General features: G+C 36.9%; 1 protein-coding gene across 2 annotated transcripts in view; it reads left to right on the top strand.

The window, feature by feature from the left end:
• The window catches only part of CDKL5 (cyclin dependent kinase like 5), a 142,101-nt gene that overhangs the window by 85,024 nt on the left and 39,610 nt on the right, over positions 1 to 17,467 (top strand). For both annotated transcript variants that reach the window (XM_074858696.1, XM_074858695.1), the window contains exons 5-9: positions 1,839 to 1,975; positions 4,964 to 5,084; positions 6,242 to 6,301; positions 11,999 to 12,089; positions 15,521 to 15,710. In XM_074858696.1, the coding sequence (XP_074714797.1) occupies positions 1,839 to 1,975; positions 4,964 to 5,084; positions 6,242 to 6,301; positions 11,999 to 12,089; positions 15,521 to 15,710 (599 nt within the window). The remainder of the gene's footprint in view (positions 1 to 1,838; positions 1,976 to 4,963; positions 5,085 to 6,241; positions 6,302 to 11,998; positions 12,090 to 15,520; positions 15,711 to 17,467) is intronic.

Raw genomic sequence — 17,467 nt, 5'->3', positions numbered from 1 at the left:
TTGATTAATTTTTTAGCTTTGCTATTCAGAAATATGTTTTAAATCCCTGTTAAAGAATGTAGGAGATAATTTAATTGTGGTAACCATCTTGACCAGGTCATGAGACTACTTCAGAATTGCTTTTTGGAACTCTATATGGCTAGTCAGTAGGAATCCTAGGCAACGAATCTCAGTATTAAGCCCTAAACAGGATTATGATATTAGCCGTCTACCAAAAAATGAAAACAAAAAATGCAACATTGCCATTAAGTCTGGCTTTCCAAGAGTGTTACATAATACCAGTTTACATGACTGATGACTGCTTTTCAGAGTTGTAGCTAGTTGTTTACAAGTTTCTGGAAATATGACAGAAGTTCTTTTGATGGATTTGATTCAGCCCATTTCACATCTGTCTCGTTAATATGGTAGTTCATTAGAAATCTGAATATACTGTAATTGTTTCTATTGCCATTTTTGTTTCACTGAATTTTTGCTGTTGTTTGACATATGCGTGCTAAATGTGCTGGAAAGAGTGTGTCTAGTTATAGATGAAATTATGTAATCAGGCTGATGCAAGCCAACACCGAGCACTCAGTTTTAAAATGAAATGATTTAGATTGCTTTTAATTATATATTTTTTAAGCAAAACATTTATGATGATAGTATTTTGTTTTCCTCTTCCCTTCTGCTACACTTGAATTTTTATTTATTTTTTTTCTCTCTTCTGATGATGATTATGTGTGTTTGCACAACCTGTATTAGTCTCTCTCCCCAGCAGACCTGTCTTTGCTTTTTGCTTGCTTGGAAAAACAATTTCTCTTCCTTGTTTCTTCTTCTTCTGTCTCTGACTGTCTTTGTGGCGCCTGACCTGTAAATGTGATTTAGCTTTGAATTTATGCAATCATATCCCTTTTAATATACCTCTCTTGTGGATAACAGTTCTAAGAGATTAAGAACCTTGCTTCTACATGTGCATGAGCAAATTTACTGAATTAATGGATTTCATTTTACTAAATGAAAAATAAAACCTAATATAATCTGGTTTACTTGACATTTCGTTGGTAGTAACCTTTAGAACTCAGTCAGTTCAGGGCCCCTTGATGATACGCAGTGTGTACAAAGCTTTAGTAAAACACTCCTCCTTTCTTAAACAACTTTCAGACAACTAAATTGTCAAAACAACAGTTAAATTTCTTGACTCCTCAGAATCAGATTCAAGGCTTCTTTGAATCAATACTTGCTCTACTGCCCTCTGTGACTGCTACACTGGACTGTATTGCTGAATTCCCATTGAAAGCCTTGTGGGGAAACTTACAGGACTTACGAATCTGTGCTTCAGTCTTAAACTTTGTCATGGCTTTTGAAGAATAAAATTATTTTAGAATCAAATAGATTTCTTGGACATTGTTCAAACTTTGCATTCCACTGTTTCTGCTGAGGACATACTAACCTTGCCAGTGCTTCATGCATTTGTGTGTATTTGTGGGGTGGAGGATGTGCCTATACATGCACGTGAATATTTTTTGAAGCATATTAGTGCTCTTTATAATGAAAAAGATAGAAATGAAAATTATTTGTTTCTTATGACTTTTTCTGCCACTGAAAACCTAGATGGTAGTGACAGGAAGTCTGTGAGTGTGCATAATGATAGCACAGTCACCAGTTACCTTTCTTCCAGTGTACATGCATCCAGACAGCAGAGAGAGTCCACACTGGAAAAAAAGCGTTTTTCTTGGTACCATCTAGAAATGGAGAATTTAATCAGGGGTTTAAAATAAAGATTTATAACACTTGTTACTTGGGGGTTTTGTTTTGTTTCTTAATAAGTTTTACTCTGTCACTTTTACTTTGCACTCTAGAAAATGAAGAAGTCAAAGAAACCACTTTACGAGAGCTTAAAATGCTTCGCACTTTAAAACAGGAGAACATAGTGGAGCTGAAGGAAGCCTTCAGAAGAAGAGGAAAATTATACTTAGTTTTTGAATATGTGGAAAAAGTGAGTAGGGTTTGTACTATCCTTGTCACAGTTAAATCATCAGCTTACTGGAAAAGTCTTTAAAATTACTTTTACTTTTAAAAATTAAGCTATCTAATCTATAAAGAGGAACAGCCGAAACTTTAATATAATCTGAATTGTTGTAATTAGACATTTATTGTGAGAAAGCAACACTGATGACTTTACTGTTGTTTTTACTTCATGTGTTGGTATTTTAAAAAAAAGTTCTTCCATATATGAACACAAATGTGTTCAAATTATGTAGACACTGGAATACATATAATTTGAAAAAAAATTTCCATCCAAGCACTATAGTCCAGTTTAATTGTAAAGCTGATTAATGCTGTGTAATGTATCTTGACGTAGTCTTTTTAAACAAGACCATAGAGTTTTGTCCTTGGAATCTGTTTCAACTTTCTCTGTTCTTCCCTGTTAAAAATAGGATTTGTTTGTATATTTCTGTAACAAGGCCACTATCAATAGTTGCTTAGAGGGATTTGGCAAAGATCACTGTCATTATCTCCAATCCTGACCTCATTTGAAATGATTCCAAAATTTCCTTAGATTGGCCTACTACTGCCAAGCATTCTGGGCTGTTTCCAGGGAGAAACAACCTAGAACAGATCAGTCTTTTGTTATTTTTGCAACCTTCATGATGAAGGTAGACCTTCCCTCTGAATTCTAACCATTTAGCATTTCTTCCTGGAAATAGTTCGATGGTATTCAGATACACACAGTAAAAATAAATGCAAGCTTAAATATACATATCTGTGTAACTTTCATGAGATATTGTTCCCTTGGTTGAAAGTTTCATTTAATGTCCTGCCAGGGTGATGTCGCAGTCTAGCTGAGTGCTAGTCCTCTTCAGTCAATTCTCTCTCATGTATAGATTCCTCACCCTAAATGCTATGTCTCCTTTACCTCAGTTTACAATTTATTATGTCGTATAACTTTATTGTGTAATGTGAGGTGACCTATGTTAGCCCAAAGTTTGGCATAAATCGGTTTTGTTTTTCACCAGCAGATTAGCAACTTCTAATGTGGTGGATCTTATGTAGATCTAACGTCCAGAGTTTGACTTGTTCCAGCCATGTTCCTTGTAATTGTTCCAGACACGTGGAATGTCTTTAATCACACACCAACTTAGAACATACATTTAATTTTCTATTATATTTGACTTGGCTAAGCTTACTGTAGTAGTGGGTTGGAAGAGCAGCATCAGTAAAGGACGTTTAATTGATCTGATAAGAAGCAACTTCAAAAATTGTTAATATTGGTAAAAACACCAGGCTGCAATATCTTACCATTATTTGCATCAGAACAAAAGAATATAATGATAAAGGTAGACATCATGTATAGTCTATGTCTAATGTCATTTCTATATTAATGGTCACCTTTGTTTTCAGTTAAACTTTGCCAGTCCATGAAGGTTTCTTATTTTCAGATATGTGAAATAGTTTCCACAACAGTTTCTTTGAAGACCAGAATGATTTCTGTATTTTTGAATCAGGGAAGGTTATAAAAGGAACTAAATAAAATGTGGTATAGTAGGCTAATTTTTGTTTTAACTGGTGATGAGCACTTTGAATCCTTCAGTGAATCTTAGCTCTGCAATAGTCAAATCCAGGTTACTTAAATTCACATTTAGTATAATCTCCTTTATTCATCATCCCCTTAGTTAATATCTTCACATAGGATTATGTCTAGGTGTGTTGTTGCTACTATTTTGGTTCATATTTGTAACACTAACTTCTTGACTTACTTATACAGATCCGCAGGCTTCTGTGTGGACAAGAGTCTAACTAAAATCAGTATGGTTCCTTAACAGAAAATTCCCTTTCTCAGATCTGAAGTGTATTTCTAAGGAAACTTACACTCAAGCCCATAAATTCCAGCATTTAATCACAGATTGCAAAACTTAGAAATGTTTTCAAATATTATCAGTCTCCATTTGTTTTGTCTTGTATTTGTGTTCATTAAAATATATTACAAGAGAAACATCAAAAATTTTATTATGCAGCTAAAGAAAATGTCAATGACAAGGTAAATTTATTTTGAATGAAAAAATCTACAGATGCTCAAATCCATAATTAAATGAGTTGTGTAAAGCAATATAGCCAAAATATTTTTCCTGTTTCAGTGTTCAGTAAATAAGACTTTTTTCTCTTCAAGCAGGCTGCTGCTGGCCATTATTCATTCAGGATTCAGAATACAAATTCCATCGTACTTCTAATTGTGCAAAATTGGAGACATTTGCTGACATAATGGAAATCTAAATGTCCTTTTCGAAAAAGAAATTTACTAGTATAAACAATCAGTTTATTTTCTTCCCTAAGTATAGCCATAAAACAGTTAATATGGCCACAGTTACTGTAGTGCAAATATGTTTAAGATCAACACAGCTGATATATAGCTATAGGATAGTCCCTAGGTTACTATTTATGCCTCTGTGAGGCATTTTTACATCTGTTACTTTATTTGCACTAACAGGTTTGTGTTGCTTTAACTATACCCGTTTACATACAGACATGGTTTGTGATTAATCATGGTCCTGCTATGTCAGACAGCAGAACTAGATTAATAATGAAGAAAACAGTATGTTAAAGCACAGTCAAATACTTATAAAATGCTGTGCTCTACTAAACTTTTCATATAGCAACATTGACCTGGTGTTTCTGTTTAAGCAACTTTTTGGAACTAAATGACTTTTTAGAAGTTTTGAGATAAGTGGTTTGATGAGTCTTTTAAGGAATTTGGGCATATTTGTGGTTCACCTTTAAAGATTATTGTCTTCACAAGTGCTTTCTCTAGAATGGAAACAACTGGTAGTATGATTATGATTAAAATACAGTCATTGAATGTTAAACTACTGATTTTGCTTAACCAGGCTCAGTGGCCTAAGTATGTTGCTTCAGAATGCTGAAAGCTTGTTATCTTCCAGCAACTACAGTATAACTCTTTTAAATAATGTGTCTTTTAAACATTTAGAATATGCTTGAATTGCTAGAAGAAATGCCAAATGGAGTTCCACCGGAAAAAGTGAAAAGCTATATCTACCAGCTAATTAAAGCAATTCATTGGTGCCATAAGAATGATATTGTTCATCGAGGTAAGTGTGTGGTTCTCCACATGGAAATAAGCCCTGGGTAGGAATTTGCTTTCTAAAGGGAAAGATGTTACAGCTTGAAGTAATTTGCATTTAACATAAATAAAAGCAATTGCTTTATATCAACAGAAAAAAATATCTGTAAATGTGCCTGGGTCTTAAGTCTGCTGCGTGACTTCAGATCGTTTTAAAACTAAATTCATCTACATATAAAGCTTGCTGTCCACTGTCTTTGGTGTATGAAATAAAGATTGTATCATATGCACAGCAAAGTGAAACTGCAGTACAGACATTGCCAAAGGAAAATTAATTTTTTTAAACATTTCATGGTACTCAGTGATTTCACTTTTGAATCTGATAATAGAATATTAGGAGAAAAATAAGTCAAAACCTAGAGCTTGGTCCCCCATATTTTACTTCTTAAGGCAGTTCCTCCCAGCTTCCATGAGTTCACTCTTTATATTTACTTTCTCCCCCAAGCTTCAAGCACTTAGAGTACATATCTTGATGTGTGACTTTATCAAGTTTTACGTATTTTATCCCAATTTAAAAAAATTGTATTTAGCTTGTGGCTTTGCAAGAGTAACATTTCTAGTTAATGTTTCCAGTAAATTAAAATTCTCACACAAAATGCTATTTATATTTACGACTGATCAAACATAAGCAAGTCTGAAAATATTTTGTAAAATACGGTTTGAAAACTATACCATATATGGAAACCACAATATCCATATAGGGATAAAAAAAACAGGCTTAAAACTAGACAACACATTTTTTCTAAAGAAATGACAAGTGATCAAGAAGATCATTATAACTGAAATCGTTGAGCACAACATACTTAACATTTTATTGGTTAACTGGGTAATTAAATGTCAGTTCTTTGTATTATTTGCAATATGCGATATTCTGCATATTGGTTTGCTGCCCAGGAATATCTGTAAACACCTTTTATCTTCCCATATTTTGTTGGGAAACACTTCTGCATGTTCACAAACTGAATTGCTGGAAGCTGTTTCAGCAGTCGCTCTTGCAATGCTTTGTTTATGACTGCATGAATATCTCTAAATACGTTACAATGAACTAATATTTGTTGAAAATTTTCAAAATTAAGAGGAGAAGTTAACAGCATTTTTTTTCTCTCTCTCACTCTGATACTCCAGATATCAAGCCAGAGAATCTCTTAATAAGCCACAATGATGTTCTGAAGTTGTGTGACTTTGGTAAGTTCAGTAGCTAGATACCTGCTTCTTACCTTTTTAAAGAAAATCTCTTGCAGTGGACTTTTGCCTTATTCTTGTGAGAGTTCTATAGTATGTCCTGTTTAAAACCCTTTTAGTGGTAAGAATTGATTACTACTTCAAGTTTGTGATTAGTAATTTAATTTGAAAGATCTTTGGCTTAATTTGCATTACCCTGTAAAATACTCACATTAACAAGTCAATAGAAACGCTGCATTTATCTCTTCCTGTATTTGACATGGTTTTTACTAGAAGTGTTACTGGCACCCAGCTGAGAACAGCGCAGGTGATAAGATGATTAGGAGGCTAACAAAATGGTAGGTTTGCCTGGCCTGCGTATTAAAAGAAAAGATAATTCTTCCTTGTTTACTAAAGACACAATAAGCTTACACTTTTTATGTATTTTTTGAACCACTGGCTTTCATGGACTGTTAGGTGTGTAGTTACAGGTCAACTTTTACTGTTACGTTCATTAAGGAATCATGTGTCCACATGTGGTTAATGACTGAATGGCTGGAGGTTAGAGTTGGAGTTGTACATGTAATGTTAACTCTGATGTTTCCTGACCTATCAATACCTGTTTAATACCAGCTTTCAGACTCTGGAGAATCAGCACCCAAGCACAAGGCAAACTTTGCTCGTGTGAATAATCGCCAGAAGACAACAGGACAGAGTGTACACTATTCCAACAGTCTGTATTTTTATTTTAAATGCTACATAAACTCAGAATAAAATATTGTTCCCTCTAAAAAGCTTGCAGTTTGGCTTGGTAAATAAAAAACAATTCCATAGTGCTACCCAAGGGCACTTTTCAGTGAGAGCAGTTTGAAAGCTGTCATTTCAAACTTCTGCAATTTTGAATGAAAAGAACTGCTAAAAAAACAGTTTTTTAGGAACACAGAAAATACGTTTTTCATTTGCAGTTCTGCTTATTTCTTTTAATCCTAAAGGCATTTTTGCTTAAGTATTCAGAAACAATAACTGTTCTAGGAAAACCCTTAGAAGATTTGGTCCGTATGAGTTCTTTGAATTCAGAGCAATTTATTCCACAGTGTACAGAACTGCACAGCCCTGACAGAACACCAGGTTACTGTTGCGTGGCGCCCTCAGTGCCTTTGCCTTTCAGTATCCACAGGCCTCCTGCCTGCACCATTGTGGCCACCCTCCCCTGGCAGCTCTGTGCCCAGGCTGTCCTGGCACCATTGTCCAGAGCCCAGAGCTGGTGGGGCGGGATTCTCCCCTTACTCTACACTTCTTTTCAAGGCCTTGCCCCTGCAAAGCAAGCCCCACTGGGTTTGGCAGGGCCAGGGCTCTCCCAGGCAGGTGAAGGCTGGTGTAGCGTATTCTTTGCTCCCTGTCCATCCCTTCACCCCCCTGCACCAGCTTTGGGTGCTTAGGGGACCCAGTCACTGCCTTGCACAGAGCTTGACAAACCAATCAGTGGGCAGTGCCCGCCCCTGATCAATGTGTGCTCTAATTGGGGCTAATGGCATCACAAGCAGGAACAGCCAATGGGGGCATGAGTGGGTCCTGATGGGAACTGTTCACCTGAAGGGCCATAGGGAAGAGCCTTCCCTGGCCCTCACCCTTCCTCCCTTGTTTGTTTTTTCTTTCTTTGTGGGGGTGGGGGGGTGCTGGTGTCCCCCCTGAAAGTAACATTCACCATCAGGATTGGCATATGCCATCAGCTAACAAGTCTTGCATGTGAACTCATGTCAACATCCTCTGTGCAGCAGTATTACAGGAAAATAAAAAGCTGAACAAATGGTACAGTTGTGTTCTGGACATCAGTTTTCTTACTCGATATAGATGATGTGAATTCTAGCAGTGATGTTCTATGTGGTCTGTTGGCTCGCTCACGCTGTACGCTCCAGCCATGTTCTCTTTCTGCTGCTGGAAAAGACATGCAATCACAATGTACTCATGGTGCTCGGCACAGTCTCGAGGAAGGCAAACTAAGTTATGGGAGTGTCTGTTGTTCTGACTGTTCATGTGGGTTAGTTTGAATTTTGATCAAAGTTTCAGATTTAGTTGAATTTAAAATTCCAAGCAACTCCTATAATTTGGATCAATTTTAATTTTTTAGCCTTATTGCTAATTGACATTATTGCTACTAGCTTAAGCTATTACTGTAAAATGTTTGTCAGAACGGTATTAGCCACAAGCGTTTCCTGAACCTGTACAGATTAGGATACAAGAATTCACCGTTTAATACAATTTAACATATGCTGTCTGCCTACCTAACTTAATTCATGTTTTGGAACACAGGTACTTGTCACATACAGTGCCATGTTCCTCATGTGATAACAAATGCAAAGAAAAGGTCCATGCATCCATCCCAATGCAGATACTGAAGTAATTGGATGCTTCTGAATAGCCCAGTGGACAAAACAGTTTGAATAGAAAAGTTCATAAATTTTTAACAAGATAGTTCTTCATAATCCTTGTGCCATGTGTTCTGTACATATTGTGCTAGATAAAAATGAGATTGAATGTGGTGCTTGTCTGGACACATGTTGTGTGGGTGTCATTTCTGCCAATAGAAGTGGAAAAAGAGAACAGTACAAAATACCGATTACAGCAGATGCATCTGACTGTTGGAAATGGGCTTTCTGACTAGTGTGTTTGCTGTTTCAACACCAGGGCTTCAGAATTACTTGTTTTAGCAATCTCTTAGTCTCTGTATGATGCATAAGCATAGAAATCATGAAACACAGGACTGGAAAAGACCTCAAGAAATTCTCTAGTTCTTCCGCCTACTCAAAAAAAAGGATTAAGCATGTCTGTGTCATTCTTGACAGGTGTTTACTTAGCTTATTCTTAAAATTCTGAATAATGGAGGTTCCCTAGTGTTTCTAGGCATCTATTAAAGTACTTACATGCCATTAATGTTAGAATGCTTTACTTTATGTCTGACTTAAATTTGCCTTAGTTCTCTTGTAAGAAACTGACAATCTTTTTTCCTTACACCTTTTTCCTTGATATCTCTCCTACCATGTTCTGAATTGTTTAAAGCCCTTTCTTGAAATTTCTTATTTTGCTTGTTCTCCCTTCTTCCATCATGATGCATTTGCAAACTACTGCTTTTATAGTTGCTTTCAGCCAAATCACCTTCTGTCTTCATCTTCTAATCTATTTCTTCTCACTGTGCAGAGTTTGGTCTAATCTTCTCCCTAGTTACCTTCTCTTATTTTAGTATGAAAAAATTCTTCACAATACCTCAGCAGAATTTGGAGAAAGGAACAATAAGCTTAACTCCAGCACAAAAAAAAAAAAGTAATTGTGCCCTTTGAAAGGTATTATGCTTTCTTGAATTGTTGATTCTGTCCATCATCTTTCAGCATGGTGTCATAGAGTCAGAGCAGTAGTGAATCCATAAAATGGTTTCTTACGTCACCCAACAATATATATATAACACTGAAGCTCATGACTTTCTGTCTTGCCACATCAAATCCATGCTGCACCTAGCCTGTAAAGTTGGGGGCTGATTTTTCAGACTACATTAGTTGCCACTGATTTCTGAACATAGTAACTCCTGACTGTGTCCAAGTTCCAGTAGACTAGTCTAGAGGGAGGAGGATCCATCCTTGACTTGTTGATTGTTCTGGTGCATGTAGGCTGCCAGACTTGTGCATTACATTAGCACATCTTTTTATTTGTATCATGTGACACCTTTTTTTTCCTTTCTTTCTTTCTTCAAGTTTTTTTTTCCCCTCATTCAGTTTAGGGCTTCCCACTGTTCATTTTGGCTGTCCCATTTCTGCAGTGTAGCTCCTGGTTATCTTCCCTCTCTTCTTTAAACACATGAATGAAAGATTTTTCACTGACAAGATTAATCAGATAGGCCATGTAATTTGAAACAGAAACAGGGCTGCCTAAGCAGTTCTAAATACAGTAATGTTTAGAAATGTTACAAGTAATAAAAAAAATCCCTTCCAGCTTTTCTTTAGCAGCATCGGTAATGTTCATTAAACTTTATGGAAACAGATCGGAATTATTATTATTTTGAGACAACTTTGAAATATCTGTCCCTCGTCATACATGCCTTTTAGTTTACTAACACTTGAAAACAGAGGTATCTTGCAAAAGTAACAGCCGTAACCTATGTCAGTAACAAATCCATCATTTTCTCAAATCCGTAGTCTAATAATAATCTGCACCCAAAACTTTACTTCAACTTGGAGTAAATTAGTGTTCCACAGGAGTGAGCGGGGTTGGGCTCCTTCACACTAAGCTGCCAAATGAGATACACGTTCAGAATACTAATTAAAAAAAATTAAAATTGCAACCTTACAAGCATAGTTGTGTGGGTAATGTTTTGGCAGCTTCTGCATAAGAACACAGATACCAAGAAAAATGAGTATTGTATTTAAGTGGCACTTGGTGATTCTGAAAATGAAATGATGCCTTATACCTCTGCAACACTTCAGAAGTTTTATTCTTTCTTCTTCACTCATGCAATAATGGAAAGACTCCTAGTGATTTCACTGAAGTGAATTTTGGACCAAATTTTATGCTACATCCCTGTAAGAAAGCATTTTGAAAATGTTGCTTCTGCATTTCAGTCCCCAAAATCTGTCTCTGTTTGAGCTCTAGTAAGGAGCCTACACATCTGGAGTCTTGCTGCGAAGATCTGTCTGTCCTCAGTCTCACCTTAATATTAATTATTTATTTGAAAACAGTAAGACACTTGATACTTTTCTGAAAACAGTGCCAGCATCTGCCTTAGGGTATTTCTACATGAAGAATCCAGTAACATCATTACTGTGGTGCTCAGCTGACTTTTTATAAATGGAGGAGAATGAAAACAAAAATAAAACTTAATTCTTACATCTGGGTTTTCCAGTATATGCACTCTTCTCACAGTCGGTGGTCTTAAATGTTATGCCTTAGGACAGAAGTCAAGTTTTGGTACAATTGCAAATAAGTACACTTTTTTGTTTATTCTTAACAAAATGATGTGGAGGAGGAAGCTAATTTGGACTTGTTTTCTGATTCTTATTTGCTAAGAACCTTGCTATGAATGCAGTGCTAAGGCAGGTGGGAAGCTGACACATGTGGAGTGAGCCAAATGCAGATATAAAGCAGTTTTGCTGATTTTTGGTAGACTCCTGCCTTTTGTAGTTTTGGGGACATGACCCTGTTCCTTGCCAGGGCAGGGAGGGAGTGTCCTTAGATGAGAATAATACATAGTTTCTTGACCAGTTTAAAAAAATGAATGCAGTGAGGCTGTAGTAGTTAGGATCAATGACTGGAAGAATCTACTCCCCATGCATATGTTACATTTCTAATGTTACGGATCTTCTGCAAACAGCATTTCAGTGAAATTTAGTGGCAGTAGTTCAATAGCTTGCATGGCATACTGACAGGTAACTTTTATCAATCCGTTTTGATTATGACAAAGCACCAAAAGTAATAGCAAAACGCCATAGACTAGACTTCTGAGGAGAGTACACAAGTAAAGTAGTCATTAAAGCAGACATGCTGACTTTCACTGTTGTATCAATAAAAGCTTGCATTTCAGTAGACAAACAATTGTTGGAGTCCTCATTCTGCACTAGGGGTTGTAAACAATTTGCTTCTATATAAATAAGTGTGACGTCTTACTGCCAAAATCAGTAGTGATATGCATATTGTATTTAAAACAGGATATAATCTTTCACACTGTTTCTTTGACAGGTTTTGCTCGTAATCTCTCTGAGGGAAGCAATGCTAACTATACAGAATATGTGGCTACCAGATGGTACCGCTCACCTGAACTCTTGCTTGGGTAAGTACAGTTTGTAGAACTGCCATGGTAAATCTTGACTGATTCTTTACATTTTTTCAAGCTCCTTTTGTAAGATTTACCCATGGAGTAAAAAGACTTATAAAAGACTTATAAAAAAGACTTGGAAAGAAAGCATCACTTGTGGCCTTTTTAGTTACACAACATTTTACTCTCTGTCTATAGTAGTAATGAGAATTAGGAGGAAAGGCATGGAAAGCTTGGCAGACATAGTATTAATCTGACCTGCAGTTTTCAAAACTGTTTCATTACCAAAGGAGAATTAGCAGGAATCATGTCTGTTTGTAATTGACTAAATTTGTTTGATTAGCTTGTATAGAAAGGGAGGGGGTATGTGTATTTAATGCGTATGACTTCAGCTTTGCTGGTGTATGTTTTTAATGCCAAGTTTTTCTGGCACATAGTGATGTCTGTTTCTTGGCAATCCTGTTCTATTTCCCAGACACTCATCTTACCCATTGCCCCTTCCCCTGCATTTACCAAATCTCTATAAGCATCTAATATTCAAAAGTTTTCCCAGGATTATTAAATTAGATACATTTTAACAAATACAGTTTTACTTTTTCAATTTCTAATACACATCCCAGAGAGGTTTCTGTTTGGCGATAAAGTTCAAGATAAATTTCAGGAGAGGAAAAAAATTGCTGCCTAATTATTCACAGAACATCCAAAATCTACTCACTTTGGAGAGCCTCAGGTAACTGTTAGTGGAGAACTCTGTACCCTTTGATGACAAAATATTGCTAAACCAGTAGATTTTAAGGCATACCAAATTACTGGATGAAACCATGTTTTGGATTAATTTGTGCGGGAGTAGATTATAGTACTTCTGGTTCCTGTAGGAGTTATTTCATTGATCCAAGTCACATCACTCTTGCATTGTTTGCACGTTGTGATCTGACAAGACCAATTCTGACAGTCATCAGTACAGGAGTCTTGAGCATGCCTTTTCAAACAAAAAAGTTGCAGTTTACCACTGCCTTAAGAAATGGGTATTTTCTGATTTGTTTGACTACAGAGTAAATAGTGGAAACTTCTTAAACTGTGGTTCAGCTTCCTTTATTCTTTTGAGCAAGGAAGGATAATGGTGCTTGCCTCAAAGGAGTTTTAGCCCATTTCTCAGTTGTAAACCCTGTCTTGTTCTCTATGCCCCAGCCTACAGCAACCTTTTCCCCATTTCACATTTCAGTGGAGAAACCTGCCTGTTAAAGGGGTTGCAAATAAATAAGTGCTTGTTTTTCTGTCCTGATAAAAAGGTAGGTTTTTTTAGTTGCACTCTTACAAACTGTTTTGCTTAGAGAGCCTCAGTTTTCCAGCACAGGCACAGAATATCTTAAGAGCAGATCTTTGGCTCTGGAGTCTGTTCTCATCTGTGTTGCCTTTTGCAGTGGTGGAGAAAACTAGTCCTTCCTTGGCGCTCAGACCTGACCTAATGGATGAGTTGGACTAGCAACATTGTAGAAAAAGACGAACATTGAGTCTCTCAGCAGATCCACGAATTAGTGAGGGAATTATGAACCCACAGAACCATTGTAGTAGTAGTACTTCAGGAGTTTCAGCATGCTCTGCTTTGCCACTGGTGGTTCCTTGACAGCAGTCTATTCCAATGGGGCAAACTTTTATTTTGTGATGATTATTTGTGAAGGGACTGCAGGGTCTCATGGCAGGTTCTGAAAGGCAAACAGTTCTTGACATTTTGGTGTCCTACTTCAGCTTTCCTAGCTACCTCAGACTCCTGCACCAGGCGTCTCAGTGGGCCTGTAGTTTCACTCAGGCTAATGAGCAGCTAGAAATGCTTTCTCACCTTCACCTAACTAAATTATTACAAGAGTTACAGGGTCCTCTGTCCAATAAAGTGAAGTAACTAATCATGAGTAATCAGTGGGGAAAAGTCAGGTATTTTTTTCTTTAGTTTGAGGATGTTCTCTCTCTAAACATCTTTAATCATCAGGAAGGAGTGAAGGGAACAGATTTAGGGTAGGATTTGTCACCTGCAACTCCTGGTGTTGTCTTATTCCAAAAATAGATAAGACAGCTGTAACTTAAAAATCTCTTGAAACAGAGGTTGAGTTTTGGGATTACAAGTTTCAAAAAGAAGAGACTCAGTTAAATATGTTTTCAGTTCAATCTTTGTTCCAGTCTTTATTCTTTTTATATGCTTTTTCTTTGACTTGAGAAGAATGTTCTGGTCGTTCTGCTCAAAACTTAAACATCCAAAAGAGATTCTTGGAATAAGTTGGATGTTTACAAAAAATTTCTAAAAATTCAACAAGCAAGAACTCGGGTGTACAGAGAAGGACTGGCTTCGGTCTATAGTAAGAACAATGAAAACCCAGAAGTATGTAGCACATGAGCTGTTGCACAGTTGAGGTAGGCAGCTAAACAAGCTTCCTGAGGAACTGAACCTTAGAGTGAAAATCAGAAACTGTCCAAAAGGATTCAGTGCTTGTGCCTTTAGATTGAATGTTGCAGTAGTCTACCACTCTTTTTCTTTTCATACAAACTTTCATTCTCTACATTCCGATTTTGTCGTGTATGTCTTACAAATCACCCTCAAGCCCATAGCCTCACCTGACTAGAGTATCCATATTGCCTCTTCTTCCATTAAATACCTTTGTATGTAGTCTCAAGAAAAGCTGGTATAGCCCTCGCCGGGTGTAACACTCACACCACTTAAGTTTTGTTCCTGATTAATTCCCTATACCTCTTCATTGCTGACCTAGCTTCTTTTGTCATTAGCAGTTTAAAATACCAGGTGCCATCCTCCCCACCATGCAACATTGCTTGCACACACAGAGACCACCCATGAGAATTTCTCCCCAAAACCCCACCTGTGGCTTTGCTCCAAAACAGAAATGACTTATTTTATGATGTTTTCATTGCTTCCTCACCTGTGTTTTTTAAGGAATAGTTTTCAGGGGCATTCTGTTGTCTCTCAAATTAAAATTTCACTGTACGAATGCTGAAACAAAGATTTCTCATCATTTCTATTCTCCCGGTGGCCAGACCCAGTATGCCTATCCACCTATTAAGCACAATGGAAAAAGAAATGTAATGCAAAAATAGAGCACAATCATTAACCATGGGAGAGAAGGGAAGTTAGTGCTAGTTTAACTGGGAACGGTCACTGCTTCACAGTCAAAAAGCTTATTTTTGTACGTTAGATTTTTCACAGAGGTATCAAGATCCCTGGGGGTGCTTGAGAATTCCTCTCCCGCCTTTTCAAGAAGTGATACATCAGGCAATCAGGGCAGAAACAGAGGGCTTGGTATCTGAGGTAGTTTCTTTAATATCAAAGTTTATTTTTCTATGTTGTAAGGAAGCAGACCATGGGAAATATGGCCAATAAATTGAAACAGCTCAGTAAGAAGACAGTGTCAGTGGGTGAAAAACATTGTACGTTCACTTTACAGAGCCCCTTATGGAAAGGCTGTGGATATGTGGTCTGTAGGCTGTATCCTGGGAGAGCTGAGTGACGGACAGCCCTTGTTTCCTGGCGAGAGTGAGATTGACCAGCTCTTTACCATTCAGAAGGTGCTAGGCCCACTGCCAGCCGAGCAGATGAAGCTCTTCTATAGCAACCCACGCTTCCATGGCCTGCGGGTAAGAGAAAGCTTTGTTCTTTTCTTTTAATTTACTCGCACAGTATTGTCAGTATTGTCATTGTTGCTGTGAAGTTTCTTTCATTTACGTTGTGCATTATCTATTGTATGTGTTTCTGTGTAAGTATAGGATATTTAGATTTAAGACATTCATAATTCAAAGTAAAATTCTGATACACCAGTATTGAGTTTTATAAATATGTTTGGTTTACTGTTAAAAGTTGATTAAAGATTTTCTTTCATTTCTTTGACTTCTTTGGCATGCAAGTTAGTGTTTATACCCAGCTTAGCAGCGTTTGCACTGTGAAGTTTAGTGGCATAGGTCTATTCATGCCTGCTGTCTTCAGGCTACTCTGCTGGAAAAATCTGAGCCATAGATGCTGGTATCATGGCAGAAGAGCTTTTTGCCTTTTGACTTATATTCCTGGGAAGTTGATGTAAACCACGTGAGTAAAAAAGCTATTCCTGCTGACGCCATTGTTCTTCTTTGAGGGATTTGCCAATACCATGTAATGAGAGAGACTCACGAGCGTGGAGAAGCTGCTCAAGTTGGGATGCACAGTATGGCAAAATCCCAGTATATAAGTAATAGCTCTGTTATCTTTAGCAATACCTGGGCAGTGATTTTACTCGTGTTTCCGTGTAATTCAGTTTTGGTTGTCATTTTTTATTAATGAATGTTGCTTGGAAAGGTGAATTTATGATCTTGATAAATGGTCTAAAATGATTAGTGTAAAATCCTATAAAGAGACGTACAAAGGTGTTAGGAGACCTGATCTGTGCTGAAGACTGGAGATTTGAGTTTTACTCTGTAGAAGAGAAAACTTGGAGAATGAGAAAGGGAAAGAGGGAGAACCTAGTTGTGTTAAAACATGTTAAAAATTGCCATAAATTTGGTTTAGCTGCTGATGATAAGAAAATAAATAATCGGCTTAAGGTGTTAGGATAATTAGTTTAACTACAAGGATACCTAAGTCCTAGGAGTTTTTGTTGGAAGTTTGTAGACCTTCCATCAGTGAAGAGTTTAAAAAAGCAATTAGACAAGCATTTCTTGCAAGGTTCTATTTGTATTTGATCCTGTGTAGAACAGTGGGCTGGATGGGATTTTCTGTTTTAAAAAATTTATAGCCCCTTATCAGGAAAGCAATGCTTTAGAAGTTGTAAGCAAAATAAATTACTGCCTCTTCAACATTATTCCACAACAGTTCTAGTTGTGCAGTGTAATCTTATTTGAATAAATGGTCTGTAATGTCTTAGGATGAGAATGAAGTATCTTTGTTTTGTAGCTTTAAAATACAGTAATTCAAGAAGACAGCATGGACCTAATGTGATTAGCACAGAGTTGAAAGTTATAAGTCTCTGTTCTCATGCTGGATCAATGGTTTATTAGTTGGCCTCAGACATGTTGCTGCCTTCTTGGCCCCATCTGTGAAGTCAGGATACTAATGATGACGACAGTGACATATGCCTTCTAATACAGAGTTGGTTTTGAATACTGAAGTAAATCTGAATAATGGCTTAAACATGAAAAATACTACAAAAAATACTGGTTCAGAATGTGATATTCTTTACTTAATTCATGGGAAAAATTTATTCCATGCTTAAGACAACCTGAAAAGTACATTTTTCTGAATGTAGCATAGTGCTTAATGGTGGAAGATTTTCTGTTGCATAGCAGATAGAAGGTTTGGTGTGATCATGCAAATTATTATTTGCAAGCTGGATCTGGCACTGGGTATTCACAAGATAGAAACTAAC

Source organism: Strix uralensis, chromosome 2, assembly GCF_047716275.1.
Source record: "Strix uralensis isolate ZFMK-TIS-50842 chromosome 2, bStrUra1, whole genome shotgun sequence".
Taxonomy (NCBI): domain Eukaryota; kingdom Metazoa; phylum Chordata; class Aves; order Strigiformes; family Strigidae; genus Strix; species Strix uralensis.
Note: the sequence above shows the minus strand (reverse complement) of the source record. Positions and strands in the feature narration are given on the sequence as shown.